The 20,360-nt window shown below is 53.5% G+C and overlaps 4 protein-coding genes across 4 annotated transcripts; 2 read left to right on the top strand and 2 right to left on the bottom strand.

The window, feature by feature from the left end:
- Positions 1 to 4,080: 4,080 nt before the first annotated feature.
- PLICBS_000209 (uncharacterized protein) lies at positions 4,081 to 9,262 on the bottom strand (the record flags this gene model as incomplete). The annotated part of the gene is made up of 12 exons (XM_018328676.2): positions 4,081 to 5,345; positions 5,418 to 5,579; positions 5,662 to 6,531; positions 6,593 to 6,646; positions 6,718 to 6,882; positions 6,935 to 7,700; positions 7,761 to 7,923; positions 8,001 to 8,068; positions 8,143 to 8,305; positions 8,382 to 8,479; positions 8,566 to 8,775; positions 8,834 to 9,262. 12 exons carry the CDS (start codon positions 9,260 to 9,262, stop codon positions 4,081 to 4,083), a joined length of 4,413 nt encoding a protein of 1,470 aa, XP_018172744.2.
- Positions 9,263 to 10,961: 1,699 nt separating this feature from the next.
- PLICBS_000208 (uncharacterized protein) lies at positions 10,962 to 14,289 on the top strand (the record flags this gene model as incomplete). The annotated part of the gene is made up of 3 exons (XM_018328675.2): positions 10,962 to 11,281; positions 11,354 to 11,617; positions 11,691 to 14,289. The coding sequence occupies 3 exons, from the start codon at positions 10,962 to 10,964 to the stop codon at positions 14,287 to 14,289; spliced, it is 3,183 nt and encodes a 1,060-aa protein (XP_018172743.2).
- Positions 14,290 to 14,963: 674 nt separating this feature from the next.
- Positions 14,964 to 17,000, top strand: PLICBS_000207 (ankyrin-2; the record flags this gene model as incomplete). Its single annotated transcript, XM_018328674.2, has 1 exon — positions 14,964 to 17,000. One exon carries the CDS (start codon positions 14,964 to 14,966, stop codon positions 16,998 to 17,000), a length of 2,037 nt encoding a protein of 678 aa, XP_018172742.2.
- A 2,939-nt stretch (positions 17,001 to 19,939) lies between these two features.
- On the bottom strand, positions 19,940 to 20,273 carry PLICBS_000206 (uncharacterized protein; the record flags this gene model as incomplete). The annotated part of the gene is made up of 2 exons (XM_065599556.1): positions 19,940 to 20,174; positions 20,239 to 20,273. 2 exons carry the CDS (start codon positions 20,271 to 20,273, stop codon positions 19,940 to 19,942), a joined length of 270 nt encoding a protein of 89 aa, XP_065455628.1.
- Positions 20,274 to 20,360: the final 87 nt, after the last annotated feature.

Genomic DNA, 20,360 nt, shown 5'->3' with positions numbered 1-20,360 from the left:
ATTAAGAATAATAGAGACCTAGAGAATATAAAGTAAGTATCCTTTAAGTAAATAAGTAAGTAGATATTAATACTATAATAGATTTAGTATTACCGGCCAAGAGCATTACTTACTTCGCTATAATACTATCTTCTTCTTATTATAGCTTACTATTACTAACGGCGCTTTAGACTATAAATTCTTTCTTAAGATTGTATAAGGTAAGGGTAACGGGCCTATTCCTTAGTAAAGTGCCTAGTAAGATATACCTATCTATTAAGCGGTAGACCGATAAGGCGTACTTTATACTATAAAACCTATAGGCGAGAACGCTTTTATAGGTATCTTTAAGCGTTTACTAATCTTAGAATACTACTATAATAATATATCTATATATACTATTCGGCGAGAACTCGGTAAGTAACTTAATAATAGGTATTACGCTAGTAGTCTCGCATTTTTCATCAGGCCCTAATATAATACTTAGAACGATATATAGAGACGGAATGATCGTAATATATCTTATATAAAGATAATAAAATATTTAGGACGAGTTATATTGCCTTTATCTTATTATGCGATAGGTTTATTGCTTTTATACGAGAAAGTCCTAACTATTTAGTTATCGATTACTTTTAAGGACTCGGCTAATTTTAGCAACCCGGTCTACCGATTAGTTTACTTATATCATTAGAGATAAAAGTGCTCGAATATCTAGAGGTTATCGTATACAATTAACGGATTTAAAATACAGTCAGCGAAGAAGCTAAGGCTAAGGCGATAACAGCCCGGTAGAATACTATTAAACGATAGAGAAGAAGTACTCTTAAATAGCATAGAGTAGACGCTATAGAAATAAAGTAGCGTAAAAGACTATTATATAGTATTCTATTAACTTTAGACGACGATTATAATTTACTTAATGACCTTATCCTAGAGAAAAGCCGCTTTACGTAAGTAATAATTAGTAATATATCCTTAAGCTATAAGGAATAGCTACGCTATATACGAGACGCCCTCTTCTTGCTAGAAAATGACTAGAGTATATATTATTACCCTAGAGAAGAGCCCGATAAGGGCGCTTGCCGATTCTACTATATAGCATTAGCTAGGTAAGTATCTATATTACTTCTTAAAGAGCATGCTTTAACGTTAATGCTAGTAGCATTAAGAAACGGGATAGATATAATTATATTTATCGTTATCGGAGAGTAGCGATAGCTAAGCTTCTCGGCGTCCTCTAATCTAAGGTTATATTCTACTATTTCTATATAGAATTCTTAAAAATAGATAAATAGTAAGAATATTACCGTCATTACTTATTAACGGTTAAGAAGTATTGCGGCGTGATAATATACTAATATACGTTAATTTAGCCGGCATTTTATCCTATCTATATATAGGCGGAAGACTTATATCCTAGCGTTAGACTCTAGTACTAGGAACGTAACGCTAACGCTTAGAAGTATATCGAACTATGCTATAGCTAGAATTAGACGTGCCGAGGCTATAACTTCATAGCTAACGGGCTAGAGTTAGGGTATAGCTATCTATACGATATATATTATTATAATATCCTAAAGCTAAACTTCGCTATAAAAACGAAAACTTCTATAGAGCATATATCTAACGCACTTCTCGATCTAGTAATAGCTTCTATTAGTAAAGCGGTTAATTTTAATACGGAGTTATAGGACTAGCTTATAACTAACCCGAGCTTACCCTTAAGTAGACCTATAGCGAAAGCGATAATATCTCTAAAGCACTTACGTAATACGATACCGGACTATCTCTTACTATTAGTATTTATATAACGCCTAGATACTATAGTAGACGCGCTAGATATATTAATATAGCTCGTAGAATATAGTATATTCCCTAACGAGTGCTCGATACTAATATAAAAGATCTACTCCTTTATACCTATTAAAGAATATTTATACTAGCGATACGATAGTATTAGCCTTAGAGCTAGCGACTATAAGTCTAAGACTGCTTAGTCTAACCTCAGGTATGGTTTATAGCTATCGTTACCCGTAACGACTAATAGTCTTTATACTCTATTAATGGGATTAGCTATTAACTTCGCGTTATACGTATTAAATATATTATTCGTACTCGATATAATAGATATAAGTATAACCGATAATAATAGCGAATGCAGCAATCCGTTAATAAGTAGTCCTAAGATGCCTTATAGGGGGTTATCGCTATCTATATAAGTTATCGCGCCTATAATCGTAGATAAGGAACCTAGTAGACTCGCGTTAGAGCTTCTATAGGCGTCGCTAGTATGCGTCTTATATAACGTGCCTAAGTGGCTACGCATTAAGCTAAGACTTAGGCTAACGTCTGGCGGTATACTTTAGTCGGTTACTAACCGCCTATAGTCTATTCTCTCCGCCTCTAAAGCTATAGCGCGGCTATGAATTCGAATTATATTGAAGACCGGATCAGTAAAGAGACGGATGGCCCTATGTTAAGATGTAGGATATAAGGAAGACGAAGGGAAGTCTTATAAGAAGCGGAGGATACTGTTGAGGACGGGATAGTGCGTTACTGCTAATGGCTGGGGCTCGGTCTTTGAAGTTACCTGTATGAAGGTAGGAATCAAGCAGGTGCGAGGTGCAGCTGGTCTTGTCCTTGCTCATGCTGGGGTCGGCACTAAGTGTTCTTGCTGCTACGATTGACCTCTGTATTTTACTGTCACTCCTCTGATCAGAATCGGGGTGAAGATAACCCACTACTAATGCTCTTCCATGTGCCGATGAGCTCCGGACCCGGCCAAACTTGTCAGGCCGGCTTCTCGCGGTAGCTCAGCGGGGAGAATCGTGTCTCCCACGGTGACCACCCCCTCATGCTTCTCAAGCATCAGTCACACCACATCTTGGCGTCCCACTCCACCTGCCGGGCGGTAGACCGACAGGGCGTGCTTCATGCTACAAAACCCATGGGGGATGACGAAGCCGCCAAGATTTGCACGCACTTGGGCAGCCAACCCATCCACCTTGTGTCACATTGCAAGAGTCGTTCACGGCACCAGACCGGGCGGTACCTTATCTGAACTGCTCTGTAATTGAGTAGACGGACTGACGGACTGCCACCGCAGGCGGGGCGTGCGGGCGCTGTGTCGATGGCTGATGCGCTGGTTGCGCTCCCGCTGTGCACCCGTGTAGCTTCAATCCGCTAGGCTCTTGGTTCAGGGAGGCATTTGATCAGCTGCACTGCTCGCGGCAGGCTCCAGCAGTTGACCTCCACGATGGGGAATAAATGGGGCGGGGCACCGCCTCCTCGCTAGTGAATCTGGGGCACACTAGCCGCACGTCAGCGGGCCGAAGTGTTGCCGAGCCGTCCCGCCCAGCAGCCAAAGCGGAGATCTCATGTTCCCAGGAGAGCTCAAGAGTCTGTTCAGCAGCGTCGAGGAGATCGGCACGACAACCGCTTGAGATACTGTATTCTGAGCCCACGGACAACAAGGATAACGCATCCGAAGTTGAGTAAATACTAGTGGGCCCTGGAACGGAAGCGGACCTAATAGAGACAGCACAATTGCTGTGCACGCCTGACTCTGACTCCCATTCGTCATGGACATGGAAGGACGGCGAGTGACCAAACACAACGAGGAGCTCGTTCACAGGGAGGTACCTTTACTTAGTCACTAAACAACGCGAGAAGCCCCGCTCTGGTGCGGCCCAGCCTGGTCGAACTTGGGGAGACGAGACGCGTCGCGTGTTGGCTTAGGTGATTTGCTTTTACAGTTCAGTTCAGTCCGCCAACCTTTTGACATTCGACATTCAGTCAACCAATCATCCTCGCACATCATTTTGCTGTCCTACATTGAGCCCGCTCCTCTCGAATTCGATTCGAACGTCGGCCTATATAGAACCATCTCAGATGCACGCTGGTTACGGAACGGTGAGCGGCGGTCATCAGCGGTCATCAGCCTCGCGGCCTTGCGCGCACATGGCCATGCAATCAATATACATGGTCGCGACGGGTGAGTGGCCCATCAGGGCCCACGCCGCGGATGGAAATCATTCACGAGTATGCATTACCACCGTGGACGATCCGTATTCAACTGCTGCGCGAGGATGTCCTTATCTAGAGGTAATACATCCTGATGGCGTCAAAGGTCGCCCCCGTGCGATACACGCGGACCCCGTTCATGCCACTCCTGTAAGTCGCATCCTGCCAGCTGATCTTCGGCGTCTTCTTGTCGTCTAGGTAAACGACGATCGACGCCCCTGCCGCTTGCACTACGAGTTGATATGCCCGGCCTGCTTGGATCGAGACCTGCGCATTCGTCAGATGCGTCCAGCCCCGGTTCGCGCGACCTAGGGTGAGGAAGCCGTCGGTCCCGAACCCGATATAGTATCCGCTGTAGTTATCCACGCCAGGTCCCGGATTAGACGCGCGGAAGATTAGCCCTGCGTTTCCGGTACCAGCCTGGGGAATGGTTATGTTGGCTTCGAACGTGAAATCGGTGTACATGGTTGAGACGAAGGCCTTGCCCTCTGTATCGCTTGGGGTTGCCGCCACTACCCGCTGCCCAGAAGTTTCGAAGGAGCCGCCGAAAGTCGTCCATGCGAAGGTCGGCGTCGGCGACGTCGAGCTTGTTGCCGTGCCAGTTGTCGTCGACGGCTGGTGGCGGCTCCACGTGCTGTTCCAGCCCCAGAGCGGACGCGCGCAGTATGCGGAACCCAGGACCAGATCGTGGTCGCAAGTGGTGTTGCCCAAGGACGGGTTGACATCAAGGAACAACTGGTATGTTATCCTGTTGCGCACGCAGACCCCGGCACACGAGAGGCCGCCGTCGTTGACATACCACTCGCTGCAGTTCCGGGTCGTGCCTTGCGCGATGGGGGCGTTGCTCGGCGGTTGAGCGAGTTTGAGGCCGTATCCGTCGCCGCCCTGCCAGGGATCGATACTGCCAGTCCCGTTCACCTCCAATGTTGGCGTGCCGCCCTGTGGCGCGATGCACAGGACATGCCCCCATCCCCCGTCATGGAGGTTCGAGCAGTTTTGTGTGAGTCCCGCGTTCCAGGACACGAGGGACGTGTATTCTACCCCTGCGCTGATGGAGATGTTTGTGCACGTCTCGTCGGCCTGAACGATGCGCGTCTTGCCACACGCCAGGGGAAGGCAGACGTCAAGACCTGCTCTTATATTCTCGCATTCTGGCAGCGCGGGGTTGATCCAAAACAGACTTGCTGCCGAGATGGACTGTGCTTGAGCAATGGAGTCGCACGTGTCTCCTTGACGCGTCTTGTACGCCTTGCCAGACACGCAGACTGCCTCTGGCGCCTCAACTTGCGGAGATAGCCCGCCCGAGCGTGGTGTGAAGTCGGCGCCGTTGACGGCACAGGCTGTACTTGATCAGCATGTCGTAGCAAAGCCACGGCAGCGTCCCGCCAGTGAGGGTAGCGAAAGGTACTTACTTTGAGCGATGGTCTCATACTGCGACCGCACAGTGGCATTATCGTAGGCCGAATACGGTGAATCTTGCATCATGCTGAATCGTTTCACGTTGCAGTATGAGCACAGCTCGTCCCGGGGCATGTCCGAGATTTGGTCCACGGGTTTGAAGTTGCCCATGATTTCTGCTCGAGGTCAAAATTTGTTCCGTCCGACCCCGATATAGACGGAAGAAGGACTGGGGCATGGATTGGTTGGTGAACTGACCGTTGCAGTATTTTCCAGTGGTAGTGTCCTTGAAGCACGTCTCGTTCCAACGGCTAGAGAGCATGTCGACGAACCCAAGCACCGGCACCCCTTCGGCAAGGTCGGGGGTCGAGCGACAGGCCTCGGCGATGCTTCCTCGCATGTACCTGATAGACTCGCTACACGTCGAGTCGCACATGAGCAAAAGTCTAGTCGAGTTCTGAACCAGGCCGACATATGCAGAATACATCAACCGCCGCACCGTCTCGTCGCACTTGACAGTTTGGTACAGCGCCGCCTCGCAGTTTGGAGACAACCCGGCGCGGCGCAACGAACCCTGCTTGAAGATGGGCCAGCCGTCGAATCTTCTACCAATCACCCTCTCTGATCCCTCGAGCCAGGCCAGGATGGAAGACAGAAACCCATTCTGGTTTTTCGCTGCAATCGTCGCCGATGCGTTGAGAGGACTGACCATTTCCAGGGTGGCCTTGGTTGCAAGACCGTACAGCCAGATGTGGGAGCTCTGCTCAACTCTAACAACGCGGGCCTGGCAGTTCTCTCGAGCCACACAGTCTTGTGAGTAACTTGAGAACCAGCTGTAGAGCCCTGCACTGTACACCAAAATGTCTGTGGAGTCCAGGACGCGCGCAGCCCAGGCCATGGGGCAGGTATTGGAGTCGGCAGGGCAGTCTTCAAACGTTGGATCATTCGGAAAGACGCCTGGCGTGAAGGGCTTTGGGGCTCTTGGCGTGGGTTGAAAGTAAGGACTCTCAGTCTGCATCATGCTTACGAAAACCTGCGACGCGCCTGAAAACTGGTACTGGTAGAGGACGTTATGTTCGGACGCGGTTCCCCAAAGCCATGTTGGCTTCTTACTTTCGACCAGGATCCCTACAAGGCATCAGGCCTTACATATAGATAGTCGAGCAGGTGAATGAGTGCATTTACGTACCTCGCCCGGAATAGACGTCAATCTGCTCCTGTGCCGTGGAATCGAGATCGTGGTCTGATATTCGTGAGCATGTTGCCACTTCGTGTCACCCAATTGGGACATGGATCAGTTGGCACGCGGCATACCTGCAGTCCAGGCCCAGATATTGTCCAGGTACGCGGACGACGTCGGCGTCAGATGGATGAGAAGAGACGCAGCAATACATTTTGGGTTTACCGTGCCGGAGAGCTTGGGACAGTTCTTGGCCTGGAGGTTGGAGCCGACAGAACCTCCCAGGCGTACCGGCGAGTCTGCTCCTCATTAGCTGTCGTGGCCGAGGCCGTGACGAAGGGAATCACTCACTCCACATTGCCACGGAACCCTTGAAGATCTCATGGACGTTCCACTGCACCAGGACAGCTCCCGCAGTAGCCCCCCTAGTCGTGATACTAATGTCGGAGATCTCGACGATGCCTGCGTCGCCAGGCGCGCCCACTTGAAGCACCGGCTTTGGCAAGCGCATGTTCTCAAAGTTTGACCCGTAGGCCATGATCTGAGGCCAGACCTGTCCAACTATCCGACACCCAACAGGAACCCGAATCGTGTCCGAAACCATATAGACACCAAACGGAATAAACAGAATGCTGCTCGTGTTGGCAGCTACCTCGAGAGCTCGGTTCAATGCCGCCGTATCGTCGGACAAGCCGTCGCCTTTTGCTCCGATGGACTTGACATTTATGAATTTTCGAGCTTCTACACCTTCGTAAGTAGGCGCGAACCTCGTGTAGATGTTCGAGTTCGTCCCAGAGGCGGTAAGTCCCTTCGGGCGAAGAGGCGCGGGTATGTCGTTTCCATTCTGAAAGGTCGATGAGCCAGATTCGCCTGCAACCGTGTTCCCGAACCCCCAGGACTTGACGTAAACGCTTGAGCCCCCAGCGATTAGAGTAGAACCCTGGGCGACGTCTTTGAGCGCTGCATTTGTGTTGCTGAACTTGGTGTTTTGGACCAGAAATGACGTTGAGTTCTCCTTCTTTAGCGTGGTAGCGATTCCCACGTCCAGATCTGAAAGGACCGAGTCGACTAAGACGAGAGAGCCGACTCCCTGTCCGGTACTACCTGGTCCGCCCGCCTGTTGTTACCATCAGTCAGCATTGCCTAAGTATCGAGCAGAGAGTTGCACGTTACTCACGCCTCCAACCACCGTGATGCCTGTATTGTCAGAACTTTGTCCGGAGCCAACGATCGTGAGGCTGTGCATGGTCCATGCCCAGTCCCAGTGGATCTGGATCGCAGTACGGCACTTGTACGAGATCAAATAGCGACTTGTGAATTGCTGATTACCGAGATATGCTCTTGACCAGATGTGTTAGCACGCACGAGGAGGTACTCCCGGCCTGCCGCCAGGGATGTATCGTGGCCTCTGGCTCACCCGATGTTGCCGCCGGTAAAGTAAAGCTTCGAGAGCGAACCTCCACTCCCGTTTTCCATGTAGATGCCCTGCACCGCACGTATTAACAGTATTAGCCGGAGCGTTCGTTCATTCAAGAAGCACGAGATGCACTGGAGCGTACTTGTTGGGTCGTGCCGGGCTTCATGTAAAAGTCGATGTCCTGGAGGTCTGTCGCCTGCGCAACCTGCCAGTGGATGCCACAAACATAGGCTTGCGGATCAGTGTTGGTAATATCAATGACGAAATTTCGAATAGACCGCATAAAGTTGTTTTGCGGGATATACCTTGACACGTAATCATGTGAGAACCTCCATGTTCATGCTGCACGTTGTTGAGCGCAAGAATGAGCATAAAGCTTACCACTCGGCGCCATTACCGCCCTCGATGTATACGTTCGTCGATATGACGCCCAGCCCGACGAAACTGGAGGCAGCTAGAATGATGGGCCGGAGAGAAGGCTAGTGAAGTATCCCTACTAGTTAAGTCGCTGGTCACTCTCCACGAGGGTCGTTGGGGCCCAATCCCCGGAAATAAATTGACTTACGTTCCCTATGAACTGGGTATTGTAGTACTGGATTATAGAGGAGCTGACGAGGTAGGTGCCGCTCGGAAAATATATCACAGCTGGCTTGGCCGTGCTGGAGCCGCATTCTCGCCCGCAACGACCCCCATCTGTGACAGCGCGGTTGATCGCGGCCGTGTCATCAGTCTTACCGTCACCTTTAGCACCATAATCTTTGACGTTGCGGAACACCTAGAGCGAAATTAGCTGGACTTTCGCCCAAGATACGCCGAGTCGGGTTTGGCATTACCGTGTACCCTTGCTGAGCATACGGGGCAGCACCGTTCATCAGCATGCTTTCCATCCAGTACTTGGTGGCAGCGGCTCGTTTTACGGGAGCGGAGCCGCTGCCAGGTGCGTCAGACGGCTCTGGGGTGTTCGTGTCATTAGTCTCCCGCCAGTATGTGCTCTTCAGCGTTTCTGCAGTCGCGGTCGACTTGTCGTTTGCCGCTGAAGGGTGCCGTGTCAACGAGGCTACTTTCTTAGCCGCAGCGGCAAGCTCGAGTGGAATAAAATAATCATGCACAGCACTGGAATTTTGCCGCACCGCCCTGCGGTCGCTCTGAGTATCGATAATAGACACTGGTACGGCCGTCGAGTTGGCTGCCGTGGGAAACTTCCACGTATTGAGTCGCGGGTTTTCAACCCGATACTTGTTAGCCCTGCGAAGCGCAGGCATAGCTTTTGCAAGAAGCAGTGCGGCATCTTCGGCCGTTATCTCTTCGGTGGAATGGCTCGCAGCTCGGCTATTGTGGACGTGGGCATGTAAGTGAGCATGCCCACGGTGTCCATGGCTGGCGAGGGCGGACCCAAATAGAAAACAGAGGGAAACAAGAAGTAACCAGAGACCAAGAAAGGAGGGCATGGCACGCAAGCGAAGTCTTCCAAGAAAGAGCGACATAGTGTGGGAGAAACATGAACCGCAGCGCCGTGGATGCCGCGTAGAAGGGCTTGACACTTGCTTGGCAAGACGGAGCAGGGGCGGCGGCCGCATAGTATAAGTCCTCCGCAAGCACGGACGGCTGGTTTCTCGCCTGGTGTCTGGTCAAGTGCCACCACTCCAGTCTGCAAGCCACTAGTACATCAATGTCGCGGCCGAGTTGAGCAGCATCATATACTGGACCCTTCTCGTAGTAGTCGCTTTTGGCGCAAAGCCGGCACGGACTTAACTAGTTTGCCCATCCTCCTCGGAGGCGGCCGAACCCTTCCTGCAGAATAGGCTATGCATGATCGTGGGACAACCGGGGTTGAATTGATGGGTCTCATTTCGCCTGCATCTGGCCTTTCCCCATAACAGAACTTTATACCAGGGACGGAACCAATATGCAGGAACCGGACATTAGGTCCGCGGCCAGACTATTGACGAAAAATTAACGCAGGCTCGTCGCTTGCGCAAGGAATTTCGCATTAGGTGCTCGAATACACATGCCCGCGGCGGACGACATGTGACAGGTGTGTGAGCCCGCTAGAAGGCGACATCGTCATGATATGGCCGCAGGGCGTTGCCGTCACTGTGCCTGTCTGAAGCTCCAGGAACCGACCGATGTACCGCAGTAACAGGCTACAGTACCGAGGCATCCCTTCCGTTTTATGAAATGAAAAGGTCCCTCGGACGGACTGCAGGTTGTGGAATCAAAAGTGCCATGTCCATAAACTGATGCACGAGTCTAATCTCCAGGAACGCCTTGTCCTGGGTGTTCGGTGTTGAATCCCAGATAGTCCCGGAATTGGATCCGGGCATGCTTTAAGGCATTACCTCCCAGATGTTGTCGTTCCTCGCCGAAATCACAGCCCGTTCCACAGCAGTTCATTTCCATGTCGCAGACATGCCGCTCCTTTCTAGAGGTTTCCCCGTGCACACCTTATGCCGGGGCCACGTCCTTCCTTTTCTCTTTCTCCTGTTGACTCTGTATTCTGTAGCCCTCGGCCAACAATGCAGCGTGTCAGTCCCCTGTGAGGTAGGTTGCTGCTCGAAGTTTGGCAACTGCGGCTGGGGCGAGGACTTTTGCGGCTCTGGTTGCGTTGCGAGCTGCGACGCCAAAAGAGAATGCGACAAAGACCGGCCATGCAAATTCGGCTGCTGTTCCAAGCATGGTTTCTGCGGCCTCGGAGGGGACTTTTGCAACAAGGACAACGGTAACTGCGTCGCAGGCTGCGATACAAAGTCTCAGTGCGACCCCGGCTGGGGCTTGCAGTGGTCCAACCTCAGCAGCTGTCCCCTTAACGTCTGCTGTTCCAAGCATGGCTTCTGCGGCACGACGAAGGACTTCTGCGGCGACGAAACAGTAGATCGACCGTCCTGTCCCGGGAACTCCAATGGCATTGGGAGAGTAATAGGTTACTACGAGGGTTGGGCAGTCAAGCGGCCTTGCCATTCCATGGTCCCGTACGAGATCCCAGCTGGCGTTTACACCCACATCAACTTTGCCTTCGGCAGCATAAGCCCTCAAACTTTCCAGGTCATTCCTTCGTCAAGATTGGATGAAGATTTGTGGCGCAAGATAAAGACTGTTAGATATCGAGATGTTGGCGTCAAGATCTGGCTAGCAATCGGTGGGTGGACGTTCAACGACGCGGATCAACCCACACACATGATATTCTCGGATATTGCCGCGTCCACAGGGAAGCAGGATGCCTTCTTTGCGTCACTCGTCAGCGTTATGCAGACGTATGGCTTCGACGGTATCGATATTGACTGGTGCGTGACCAGCCGAGTCTCGCCAATGACGCCTTAGGTCGGCGTGTGCAAATACTGATCTGAACCGCTTAGGGAGTATCCACGCGCTCCGGATCGGAGCGGACGAGTTGAGGACTACCAAAACTTTCCCAAAATGATGAGTCGGCTACGGTCGGCCCTCAAGAATGCGAACACGGAATATGGCATATCCATCACCATCCCCATCAGCTATTGGTACCTTCAGCACTTCGACATCAAGTCGCTTCAGCGGAGCGTGGACTGGTTTAACGTCATGTCCTATGATCTACATGGCGCATGGGACTTGTCGACAGATTATGGAAAAGAGCACGGCGCGTTGTGAGTTGACCCCACGTCCGTGCGTCCATGTGTGCGGCTATATCGCTGACCACTCGTGCGTCCGCAACAACAGCGTGAACGCTCACACGAATCTCACGGAGATTCGCGACTCGCTAGACCTGCTTTGGCGAAATTCCATCCACCCGAGCATGGTAACGTTGGGTCTCGCGTTCTACGGTCGAACAGCCACGCTTGCAAGCTCAAGATGCACTACCCCAGGCTGCCAGTTCCTGTCACCGGGCCTGTCTGGGAAGTGTAGCGGAGAAGCCGGCGTCCTGCTCAAGACAGAGATAGACGACATCATTGACGAGTACGGCTTGACTCCCACTCTCGATACAGCTGCGGCCGTAAAGATGATATCGTGGAGCGGTAACCAATGGGTATCGTTCGACGATGGTGACACCTTCAAGATAAAAGGGGATTTCGCCAAGTCCCAGTGCCTCGGTGGTGTGATGGTATGGGCCATCAGCCACGACAACACCCAGGGGACCATGGCGCTGGCTCTCAACCAGGCGTTGGGCAGAAAGTCCGTCTCGCTTCCCGGAGGCCACGGCGTCAACGTTGCGCTCCGGCTGACGGGCGCTGAAGAGAACCAGAAGAACTTCTGCCGCTGGTCCAATTGCGGCGCTGACTGCCCGTACGGGTTTTCTGAAATTGTCCAGAGCGACGGTTCGGACAAGATCATGCAGGACAAGCAAGACTGCTATACCGGCGCACGGAAGCTGTGCTGCCCCAAAAGCCAGTCGCTGCCGAAGTGTCGCTGGCGTGGATACCACAGCAGTGGCACCTGCAAGCCAGGGTGCGAGAGCAAGGAGGTGGAAATTGGCACTCTCCGAGAAGGGTGCACACAGTCGGGCTACCAGTCGGCCTGTTGCGAGGGCTCCAAATCTACAGAGCCCTACGGCCAGTGTAAATGGGTCGGGGACTACCCAAACTGCTCGCCCAAGGACAAGTCGAACAACTGCCCGGAGGACTACCCTCACGGAGTGGTTGTGACCGATCTCGGGTCCGGCGGAATGCCGGCATGCCAACAGGGGTCGCGATCGCTCTGCTGCAAGGGCTCCGACGTGCCGGCTCCGTTCCAAGGCTGCCTGTGGCAGCGGAACTTCTTCAATAACCTGCCGTCCACCAATGAGCTTTGCGATGACAGCTGTCCGGACGGTCAAATTCGAATCGCGCGGCTCGCTTGCATGAAGGGGTCGTTCGGCTACTGCTGTGCGGGATCTGATACCTATGACGACTCGAATGAGAAGAGATCACTCCCAGCGAGCATCAGCGAAAAGCTGGAGCGCGACCTGGATCGCTTCCTCGCCGATCCGACCTGCCCCAACTATCGGGGACCTCTGCGGCGAGCGACCCTGGCTTCAAGGGCCATGTCTTATAGCGACTTCTATATCATGGCGGAAATGATAGCCGCGGCGATAGTTCAACCTAAAGATAACTACTACATGTTCCAGGCCCTAAAGCGAGGGCTAGAGGACGATGACGCGTATCCAAGCGCGGAGTCTCTGAGCGCCTACGCAGCAAGCATGACGAGTTCGTACTCGGGCAACAACTGGGATGTTGTAGGCTGGGTTGAGTACATGCTCTGCAATCCAGGCGACGCGAAGACCGGCATGGATCGTCAAAACCAGGCGGGTGCACAGACTTGCTCACGCCCAAGCCAGGCGTCGGGCTCAGCAAGCCGCTTGCGACGTCACGGTTCCCGTCACTATGAGCTCCTAGAGGGCGACGTGGGTAGCCATGCGACGACGCAGACTACCGACTCCAAGTATGATGCGCTGCTTGAGTTCGCAAAACGCCGCTTCGTCCCGAAGACGGACGGCCTCGAGACTGCGAGCGGGGAGCCGACAGTCATCCGGGCCATGCAGGGAGTTCTCGACGGCGATCTGACACTCCATTACGGTCGTTGGCTTCGCTACGCTCCTGCAGGGGGCCGGCGCTTTGCGCTCGAGCTCGCGTTCTGGATCGGGCCTTCTCTTTTTAACGCACCGAGCCAAGAGATCGCGAGACGATATCGCAACCCGGCCTACCCCAACCGTCCTCCTCGATGGGTGGTGTTCCACATCCATTTCGAGGCGGATAGTATAAGAGTCGAGAATGCGGCAAGTGCTTCAGATCCCACAAATGCCGAGCTTGAGCAGGTCCGGATGTTCCTGCGCATCCCGGGCACCACTGGCTCCTCCAGGTACAGAGCGGGCGCTACGGTCGTGAACGTGTTCCATTCCGACCGTGTAACCCCGTTCATGCAGGACTCGAACGGCTTTGATCACGAATCCCGCGTCGAGTACGCGGACAATTCGAGGTTTGGTTACAATTCCAGAGCTACCATCTTGTCGTGTCCCGCCGATAGTCGTTGGTACATCGGAACGCCTCCGCCGGAAAACGCCAATCTGCTCGAGCGAACGCTCGGGCAGTTCGGAGAACTCCTGTACAACCGGCATTACGCGGACATGTGGCGGTTTGCGTACATATACCACAACGAGGCCGACAAAGATACCGCCGATGGGAGAGCCATGAATCGACGCCGCCTCACTCCGGACAATTACTGGTTCGGAGGCAACTTCGACGGGGACGGCTGGAGTGAGCGAGGGATGCCGGAGGAATCGCGGGTTCCGCGAACCCAGGCTGCCGACCCCGACTTCCCCATGGACCCTGACACGAACTACTAGTCGTCCATCTGCTCAGTGACTGATGTCTGATCTACTGCTGTCGGTTGCCGAGTGGGAGGGAGCTGTTGGTGGTCGAGGGTCTATCGCAGTCGTAGTCATTCATGATATACACTTGCCTTCAAATGCGCCGCGGCGTCTTGTATCACATCTCGGTCTTCTATATTAATGCTGGTACAGAAGTCCGCACCTCGCTCTGACTTGGCTCGACTTGATTGCTGAGAATCCACGTCTTCACCATCGATATAGTTGATGCCTGGCGCCTCTGCACCTTGCCTCGCAGGCTCACACATACGTGCCTTTGAGTCTGGGCCCTGGCTTCACGTCGCCACGACATGCGACGGCCGTCCTGCTGGGCACCAGAGGGAGAGAGTTTGCGAATCGTGCGAAGGCAAGTGGATTTCACCTTGATGTCACATCAGTCAGTCACGTGACGCCCTGCTCAGTCACTGAGCTAACTAAGAGTCTTGGGAACAATTTCCGTGCCGCCTCTCATCCAAGTTCCGAGGCACTTTCGACTCAAAGCCCAGCCACCACATCGTGATCCTCCATGTCTACAGCTAGCAACAATCTGCCCACCCATTGTCATCATGAGCCCATGATTCTCAGCCGAACAGCGTTCCTCATGCACACCCCGACGGTTTTCTCGAGCATTAAGACCTCGGAAGTACGGGAGGATGTCGAGCCCTGGACCATCCATCGGCGACGCCCGGGACGGCGGCTCGGGCTCCGTGTACAAGACGAGTGAAGCCGCGACGGCGCTCATGAACGCGATATTCGCCCAAGACGTCATTCAGGTCGAGGCACTGTTGATGCGAGACGCGACGCTAGCCAAGGCGTTCGTGACTCACTACCACAAACCGTGTCAAGACGATGATGGGCGAGACGAGTACACCTCGCGCCCCCGGATGGAGCCCGACACGCCACGTCCCCGGACCGAGCCCGTCATCATTTTCGCCGGCAGGGTGCCGCTCTACTTACGCCGTCCGCGACAAACAGGTAGTCGAGCCGCGTCGACGCAGATCCTAGCCATTGCGCAGCTGCTGGTCGACTCGGGCGGTTCGCTCTGCGCAATACCGGACGCGGCTTACTGGTCAGAAAGAGCGCTCATTGATGTCTGCGCCGACTACGACAGCCCGGAGATGATGCATCTCCTGCTGCGCGCCGGAGCTAAGATGCCTCGCAGCACCGAGGTTTGGTCAAGGACTGGCGGATTCCTGGAGCACGGCCGCATGACCGGCGGTATTGGCTATATTGCAGGGTGGAACGGCCATGTAGGGACCGTTCAAGCACTTTTCGGTCTCGGCTTCCAGTTTACGGCCTTCGAGCGTGGACGGCTCGATTATCCCCTCGCGCTCTTGTCTTCATGCGAGCTCCGCCCGGGCGGCGGAACCTGCATGTCGGCACTGGCAATTACGTACGGTCATCGAGACGTCGTCGCTCTGCTACTGCGCCAACTTGGCCAGGCCGAGCTTCGACGAACCCTTACACCGGGGGAATGGCCGTGGAACCCAACCGTAATTGATGCGTGGCTCGTCTGTGCCGTGGCCAAGGCCTGGAGTAGGGGCGAGACCGAGGCTTGGGCCTGGGAAAAGCCACAGTTGCTCGCTCAAAGCGAGGAGATAGTGCATTTACTCCTCGATCATGGCGCCAACCCGGCGGTGGAGCAAGAGTTCGGCAATTCCTTGCTGTTTTGTGCATGCAGGTGGGCGGGCTCGTCGGTGATTGAGCGCCTCATCGTGGCCACGGCAGTAGACGTCAACGCTCGTCGTGCTCATATTGATATCTTCGAAGGGCCCCGGGGTGGCCGCCAGGTGACGGCATTACAGCTAGCCGCAACGCATCATAACCTAGGCGCCGTTAAGAGCCTCGTCGCCTTAGGCGCCTCCGCCCAACTGACGGATGAGAACGGCCGCAACGCGCTTCACTGGGCGCTGATAGACCGGAAACGCCACGTCGTGCCGGAGGTCCGTCGTAGCGGTACGGATGGTTGCGAGGCAGCCGTGGTCTGGTCGCGGCCCCTTGACATCATGGCCGAGCTTCTGCCAGGCGTGACCGACGTCAGCGCGGCGGATGGCTTTGGGCGGACGGCCTTGCACTATGCGGCCAAGTCGTTTCTCTGGGAGGCCATGGGGGTCTTGATACGCAGCGGAGCGGACGGCTCGTTGCGAGACTCTGACGGTTGCACGGCCGCCTTCTACATGGCGAGGACCGCGCCTCTATGGTGGATGGTCAAGGCAATCCGCGACTCATTCCATAACGATATTAACCTGTCGGATGGCTATCTCCTAGGCCTGCGCGCCCTCGGACAGCAGCTTCAAGACTCCCAGGCCCCAATGGGTCTTGACCTGCGATGCTTGAGTGGCCAGACGGCACTTACGGCAGCCTGCCGCGAAGCAAACGTGCCCATGGTGGAGATGCTGCTGTCGCTCGGCGCGCAGGTCGACATCACCGACGACGAAGGGCGGACGGCGCTGCATCACGTCGTCATCTCGGCTTACGAGGTCGGGCCCCTTTACTGGGAGGCCGAGGCGCGTGCTGAAGAGATGAAGCGGCTACTGCGCGACGCTGGCATCGACGAGTCAATACGCGACCATGCGGGGAAGACGGCGGCGGACGTGCAGAGCGCGCTCGAGGCTAAGTGCCGGCCGAATGGTCGCCGGAATCGTCGTCAGTATGAGCCGCGGAGGAGCAGGTCCCACTACGAGTTCTAGCTTGGCCATAGTGATGGTGTTAGCGTAGAAGTGACGTGTGCATGTTTGGTAGAGGACCCAACAAGTCCGTATAGTATTAGTAGTAGATATTTTCCGTCTAGCGGCCGATACGATACGATACGATAATTGTTTAACGTCCGGGAGCTATAGTAATAGCTGAGAGCACCTATTGAGGCGAAGGACTTGCTAGGCTGCTAATTGTTATGTATACAGTGCGTTCCAATCGATTGCGATGTCGTCCGCTTCCGACTCGGTGAGTCGGTCTAGGATAGCAGCCACTGAGTTGGGGCTGCCTCAGGATCACCAAGCATGGAAGAAAGTATCGATTTTGGAATCTGTTTCTGTCTGTCCTTGAGACATGAGAGAATCTTGCGCTTGGTCTGCTCTTGGAAAGACGGGACCTCCGCCACGGCCGGCCAAAGTCTCCCCGTTATCACAGCAGGCAAACGTCGTAAGGCCGCCGCGAGTCCGGGTAGAGACCGGGCAAAATTGCACAGGAAAGAAGCGTCAAACACGGCTTCCCTGATTGGTATTTTGAGGTCGGGGATGCCAATGTAGTGAAAATGTTCGCCGTAGAAATGTTGGGTAATTATATCAGCCGTGAGTGCTGAGAATGCTGAGTTCAAGTTGATCACCTCTGCTGAGTCTACAGCACATTGCAGTCTTTTGCATAGACTGTCAACGCGCTCATGTATCACAGACGCCAGCTCAAAAATAGCACGGGCTGAAAAGTATGGGCTCAAATACCCACGTCGCGCCCGATGATGATCGTGGTTTATTGTCGCCACGACCGATGTCGGCATTCCGGTGGCCGCGACCATCGAGACATCCTTATCTACCTTTCGCACGCTTGGGGCATAGATATCGTTGTAGAAGTGCGGATCGCTTATATGCAGCTCATTTGCGTTGATCCGCACTATCGGACCTTGAATGACGCTGCCCATCAGGTCGCCAGCCCACGCCGTAGTCTAGTGAGGGGGCCTCGTACCATATTTCTCGTGCATCTTCTCAATCTCCCACAGATACGTGCCATCCATGATCACGTTAAACCAGAATTCGTACATACCACCTATGGCCGCAAATCTAGGACCTGGAAACGCTTTCAATGGGTGCAAGTACAGGTTGTATACACATGTCGAGAGGCCGTAGAATCCGATTATTGCCACAGCTGCCCACAGCATAGCACTTAATTGCTCAGTGCCGATCACAGCCACAGGCCCGAAAAGCAAGAGCGACATTTTGTGAGTGAAGTTGCGGGGGAATGTCGTGCGATGTGTCAAGGACAAATGCGAGTTTGTGGGGGACGAACATGTCCCGCATCAAGGAATTAATCGTGGCCGCAAGTCCTGCAGCGGATTCACAAGATAGACAACGAGCGAGACGCGAGACGGACGATCGCCAAACGCCACCCTCTTCTGATGACATTTCATCTGTCCAAGAGCGGCTGGGCCAAGTTTCGCCAACATTTCAGGGAAGAAGACACGAAAAGGCTGACCCTCACACAGAAGGACATGGCACCACACCAATCGGGGCCATCGGCTGGGGGGGGAAGAGGGGGGGATGGATGGATGGATTTTATTACGCCCGGAGGGAAGTCCCTATAGGGCCCTGACACTACAGCTGCGAGCGAAACCCCTTTCCTCCTTTTCACTCTCTGTTGTTGCGTTTTGGATGCACGGACCATCACCAAACTGGCCAGATAAGTGGAGCAGCTTATGTGATACACTACTCGATTACAAGCTTGATATTAACCAGAGCTTAACCGAAGTAGGTACTGTAGCTCTGCGCCATCGCCAGCCCAGGGGTGTTCACACTAAGAAGGTGGCACCCACAGTGATGGAATCTAGCAGACAGGCCTGGACCCCATCGATTGAAATGCTTGGCAACCAACCTCGACCCCAAAGTGGACCCAACGTGAAAAAAAAAAAACAAATTGGGGCTGTTGACTCACGCCAGTATTCGATGGCGATGAGGGATCAGCAACCACGTTCTGGCCCACCTGCAACACGTCTTCGTTTCAACAATAAGGGTAACGAGACCTTTCTGGAGGCCCTGCAGCACATCGGGGCCGACAAAGTATTCTATGCTTCGAGAACATTCCGCAACCATTATCCAAGGCATAAATTGGAGACATCCCTTCTACCCTCCTTCATAAAGGTGCTAGAATTAATATACTTATCCTTTTACTTTCCTTAATCCGTGAATTTCTCTAAGGTATTTTGATGTAAAAATCCGATAAGCAGTACGCACCCGCTCCGGCAGCCAATCACGATATTAGACCTAGATACCGTAGAGACAGAGGGCCGATATTCCTTAAGCAGCTAGAATAACTTCTTTCCAGTCTATATGATCTAGGTCTAGTCTTCGCTAATGCCGAGTGAGGAGTAAATAGTATCTATTGCATTAGCGATAGCGTTAGCTAGATAATATTTAGATATCTCTACTTATATAGCAATTGCACTACGATCGGTTATTAAACTTAACCTATTATAGCTAAAAGATAGGCGGAACGAAGGAAACCTAGCTTTAAGCGTCCGTACGTACTCGCCCGTAGCTACGCGCTAGAGTCGGATCGTCTTATCGTTAGAGCCTGATGCTACGAGCGTCGAATCGGCCGAGAAGGCCACCGAGGTGACCTAGTCATTATAGCCCTCGAGCGTCTGCACGCACTCGCCCGTAGCTACGCGCTAGAGTCAGATCGTCTTGTCGTTAGAGCCCGATGCTACAAGCGTCGAATTAGTCGAGAAGGCCACCGAGTTAACCTAGTGATCATGGCCCTCGAGCTTCTATACGCACTCGCCTGTGGCTACGCGCTAGAGCCGGATCGTGTTATCGTTAGAGCCCGATGCTACGAGCGTCGAATCGGCCGAGAAGGCTACCGAGCTGACCTAGTGATTATGGCCCTCGAGCGTCTATACGCACTCGCCCGTGGCCACGCGCTAGAGCCGGATCGTCTTGTCGTCAGAGCCCGATGCCACGAGCGTCGAATCGCTCGAGAAGGCCACCGAAGTGACCGAGTCATCATGGCCCTCGGGCGTCTGCACGCACTCGCCCGTGGCCACGCGCCAGAGCCGGATCGTGTTGTCGTAAGAGGCCGACGCCACGAGCGCCGAATCGAAGGACCGCACAAACCCCATCAGCCACCAGGCCGTGTGCTCGCTGCCCGTACCGTTACTACTTCGCACACAGCGCGCAGCTCCATCCAGTGGATTCGCTGCGGCCATATCGTACAATGTACGGCTGCTGGCAAGCTGCACTGTAGCGTCCAGACATGACGACATGACTGGGTTGATCAATTCATGTGGCTCCCGTGGGCGCAAATGAGTCTAATTTACGGGTTTCTGCAGCTGCACTCTGTCA

The sequence above is a fragment of the Purpureocillium lilacinum genome (assembly GCF_023168085.1).
Source record: "Purpureocillium lilacinum CBS 284.36 DNA, scaffold_1, whole genome shotgun sequence".
NCBI classification, from domain to species: domain Eukaryota; kingdom Fungi; phylum Ascomycota; class Sordariomycetes; order Hypocreales; family Ophiocordycipitaceae; genus Purpureocillium; species Purpureocillium lilacinum.
Note: the sequence above shows the minus strand (reverse complement) of the source record. Positions and strands in the feature narration are given on the sequence as shown.